Raw genomic sequence first — 4726 nt, 5'->3', positions numbered from 1 at the left:
TTCCTGTAAGCGGCCCGAGGGGACCTGCGAAGATGGTTCGCTACTTACTTGACCCGGAAAACCCTACAAAATCATGCAAATCAAGAGGTTCAAATCTTCGTGTTCACTTTAAGAACACCTGGGAAACTGCCCAGGCCATCAAGGGTATGCATATCCGAAAAGCCACCAAGTATCTGAAAGATGTCACTTTAAAGAAGCAGTGTGTGCCATTCTGGCGGTATAATGGTGGAGTTGGGAGGTACGCCCAGGCCAAACAGTGGGGCTGGACTCAGGGTTGGTGGCCAAAAAAGAGTGCTGAATTTTTGCTGCACATGCTGAAAAATGCGGAAAGTAATGCTGAACTTAAGGGTTTAGATGTAGATTCCCTGGTCATTGAACACATCCAGGTGAATAAGGCACCTAAGATGCGCCGACGAACTTACAGAGCCCATGGCCGGATTAACCCATGCATGAACTCCCCCTGCCACATCGAGATGATCCTCACTGAAAAGGAGCAGATTGTTCCAAAGCCCGAGGAGGAGGTGTCACAGAAGAAGAAGATATCCCGAAGAAAACTGAAGAAACAAAAACTGATGGCATGGGAATAAATTCTGCATAAAATAATGCAGATTAAAAGTAAAAAAAAAAAAAATTAAATGGTGGGATCCAGGTGTGGTGGTGCATACCTTTAGTCCCAACACTCAGGAGGCAGAGGCAGGCAGGTCCCTGTGAGTTCCAGGCCAGCCTGGTCTACAAAGCAAGGGCAGCAAAGGCTACACAGAGAAACCCTGTCTCTAAAAAACCAAAAATAAAATAATAAATGATGGGTGGGCTGGAGAGATGGCTCAGCAGTAAAGGGAACTGATTGATCTTTTTTCTGAGGACCTGAGTTCAAATTCCAGCACACAAAGCTAAAGCACATGCCTGTAATCCTAGCTCTTGGGAGGCAGAGGCAGGTGGATCTCTGTGAGTTCGAGGCCAGCCTGGTCTACAAAGGGAGTCCAGGACAGCCAAGGCTACAAAAAGAAGCCCTGTCTCATAAAAAACAAAAAAACAACAACAGCACCCACATGGCAGCTGATGCTACACCCAGATTGATCTCAAAAAGAACCAGAAAACTATGAAACCACTGTAAAAGCAAGAGGCATCCTTAATTCTGCTCTGGGCTGTATCACACCCGATCCCCCAAATCGAAGGTCTCAGGAAAGACCTGAGGCAACGGCTTGAGGAGCTTTTTTTTTTTTTTTTTTTAATTTTAATGATTTATTTATTTTATTTATTGCATATGAGTGCTTTATCTGCAGAAGAGGGTATCAAATTACATTATAGATGGTTGTGAGCCACCATGCGGTTGCTGAGAATTGAACTCAGGACCTCTGGAAGAGCAGGCGGTGCTCTTAACCACTGAGCCATCTCTCCAGCCCCCTTGAGAAGCTTTTTATAAGAGCCGGGGATGAGGTGGGGGGTGGGGGCGTCTAAAGTCCAATCAACAGAGAGGAAAGGCGCCAAGACCACTCAAAGTTTAACTTTCTTTGTTCTCTTCTGTTCACCATTTGCTCAGGGGAGTGTATAATCTCCATCTCCGGGGGGCGGGTCAGTTGCCATCAGATAATGCTATCCCTGTTGTAGTTGTGAGCTTTAGTCTCTTTTAAGTCCGTTGTAAAGAACTGTGTGGACTTCAGATAAGCCATTTGTCCCGTGTTAGCTCAAAAGGCTCTGTGTTTCTTAGGTGTTAACAGCATTTCTTGGGCTCCGCTTCCTTTGAATGTTAATTAGTCCCTTCCCAGGCTCTGTGTTGTCTGCACCACCCCGCCCCGCGGCTCCCCTGCCCCCGCCCCCCCCCCCCACCCGTTCTGGGCTCCAGGCTTTGCTCTTCCCTGGCTCTGCGCTTTCTTCTCTCACTGACAACTGTAACTCCAAAGTCTGACATGCTCACATAGACATTCATAGAGGCAAAGCATCAGTGCACATAAAGTAAAGGTAAATTTTTGTGAAGAGACTGTAATCTTGCCTTAGTCTGGGCCCAAGATGAAATAGTCTTGGGATGCTTGACCGGACTGAGGCTTTATCTACACTGATAAATGTCTTAGTATAGGGCTGAGAGGGAGGAAGGATCAGCCTAAGACAAAAGACAGGGGCAGCGATTCCAGCCGAGAGGTATAGTACTGCAAAAACGACCATCCATTGGAAGGAGAAGCCGAGGGAGGTCGGGGGAGAGAGAGAGAAGAGGAGAGGAGGAGAGAGGAGAGAGAGAGGAGAGAGAGAGAGAGAGAGAGAGAGAGGGAGAGAGAGAGAGAGAGAGAGAGAGAGAGAGAGAGAGAGAGAGGAGAGAGAGAGAGAGGAGAGAGAGAGAGAGAGAGAGAGAGATTGGGGAAGCGGAGAGGAGAGGAGGTCAGAGATGGGAGGTTTCCTGCCCAAGGCTGGGGGGAGGGGGTGTTAAGGATTTGCAACCACATGGCAGCTCACCACGGTCTAAACGCCAGTTCCAGAGGACCTCATGCCCTCACACAGATATACAAGCAGGCAGGCAAACCACCAATACACTAAAATAAGAATAAATAATTTCTTTTAAGTAGATACTTATTAAGTAAGAAGTATGAAAGGAGAGGGTAAAATACCCAGCTCAGAATTCAGTGCACTGATAACTGAATACAGCTTCCCACCGTAAGATGTAGAGAGGGAGAGCCGGGCGTGGTGGCGCGCACCTTTAATCCCAGTACTTGGGAGGCAGAGGCAGGCGGATCGCTGTGAGTTCGAGGCCAGCCTGGTCTACAAAGTGAGTCCAGGATGGCCAAGGTTACACAGAGAAACCCTGTCTCGAAAAAACAAAAAACAACAAAAACAAACAAAAAAAAAGATGTAGAGAGGGAAACACACACACACACACACACACACACACACACACACACACCATAGACAGGGAGAAGATAGGGGATGGAGGGTTTGCTCCCTGGTTAAAAGCATGTGCTGTCCTTGCAGAGGACCCTGGTTTGATTGCTAGCACCCACATGAAGACTAACAACCATCTCTAACTCTAGTTCCAGAGGTTTCTGGACTCCAAGGAAACCAACATATGTGGTACATACATACATACATATAGGCAAAATACACTTTTAAAAAATTAAAGAGTTCCATGATGGCTAGGGCTAAAACAGGGAAACCCTGTCTGGAAAAACAACAACAATAAAATAAAATATTATATAATAGTATAGTAGAGTATAATATAAATATATCTAATGCCTTTAATCAAAAAAGGGAGACGGTGACTCACGGAAAATTTCCAAGCCGCCAAACCCTAAAATAAAAAGGAAGAGAGACACCCATGATGACAAATACCCATGTGATGCCACAGGAGACACCATTTGTGCATTAAAAGACACATGCGCGTGGGTGGCTTAAACAGACGACAGGAGCCAAGAAGCAACATGGCGTGAAATTCAAAGGGAGACACAAGGACAGGAAGGATGTGAAATGTTACTGAAATTGTGTAAATACACAATGCCAGCAGATACACACACCACATATAGTTAGTGACATCCCACAGGTAGGTCTAACTGGGCAATGCAACACCGACTCCGCCCAGTATGCAGTGACAAAGGTAGGCGCTACATAGGATTAGGGCTTCCCAGCATTCCACAGCTCTAGGCTGTGTGTCCCACTGGACTGTGGCCAGGCTGGATGGACATGTTCCGCTCATGGCTGACCCACTCCAAGTCACCAACTTCTGTAGACCTTTCACCTCTTCCAGGTGTCAGAGAGAAAACTGGAGCCAGGCGTGGTGGTGGCCCATGCCTTTAATCCCAGCACTCAGGGAGGCAGAGGCAGGCGGATCGCTGTGAGTTCGAGGGCAGCCTGGTCTACAAAGCGAGTCCAGGACAGCCAAGGCTACACAGAGAAACCCTGTCCCAAAAGACTAAAAAAGAAACAGAAAACTGGTTCTCTCTTTTCCTTGCACACTCGGGGTCACCAGGGCAGCTTCCAACAGAAGCCCTGACCCTCTGTCCCCCCGCCATCCGTTTGGGATGAGGGCGCCGTGCCAACAGGCAGGAGAACAGAGCAGCTCAGTTAAGCTCCGTGTCCTTTCTCAGCGACACTGTCCCTCCACAGCTGCTCCCAGCACCCCTACCTTCCTGTGGGAAAGATTAAGCTTTGTCACAGGTGGAAGCAGTCTTGGCGGGCTTTACCCTTGGGGCCCCCCATGAATACCTTGTGACAGACTGAGTGGAGCCGTTTAATTATTAAGAAAAAGAGCCAACACCTTCCTGAGACACTCTCTCAGGGCAGACAGAACTGTCCTAGTTTCCTGGGTGCTGACCGGAACTGAGGGCTGCGGCCGGGATGCTGGTGATGCCCAGCTCAGCTTTCCGTGCCCAGGGCACAGTTTAGCTGACAGACTGAAGGAGTTCCACGCACGAGCTCATGGGGCACGTGGGGCTCCAACACCCCCTTCAGTATCCTCCCTTCACTCTGTGGTACTCTGGACACTTGGGAGACCACAGGGTCCCGATAGGCGGTGGCCGTCTGTCTGTCTGCTTCCTGTGTCTTCACAGTACTCATCTTGGTAGGAGCCCAGGGAAACCTTAAGGTGTGGCTCAGAAGACCCGGAAGCTGATAGGAGAAGGAGACTAGGCTGGTCCTGCAGCTAGAATCCAGCCACGGTAGGGGCAGCCCTACCAGGCTGTCACGTGAGCCCACCCCGCCCGGAACGCCTGTCACGTGACCTCACGTGACCACGAGCGGCCCATCG

The 4726-nt window shown here is 49.0% G+C and overlaps 1 protein-coding gene across 1 annotated transcript; it reads left to right on the top strand.

Moving 5' to 3' along the window:
• LOC127207054 (60S ribosomal protein L17-like) lies at positions 1–587 on the top strand. Its single transcript, XM_051166345.1, has one exon. The coding sequence runs from the start codon at positions 33–35 to the stop codon at positions 585–587; it is 555 nt and encodes a 184-aa protein (XP_051022302.1). The 5' UTR covers positions 1–32.
• Positions 588–4726: the final 4139 nt, after the last annotated feature.

This window comes from Acomys russatus, chromosome 24 (assembly GCF_903995435.1).
Source record: "Acomys russatus chromosome 24, mAcoRus1.1, whole genome shotgun sequence".
Taxonomy (NCBI): Eukaryota; Metazoa; Chordata; class Mammalia; order Rodentia; family Muridae; genus Acomys; species Acomys russatus.
This window is presented reverse-complemented; position numbering and strand designations above follow the sequence as displayed.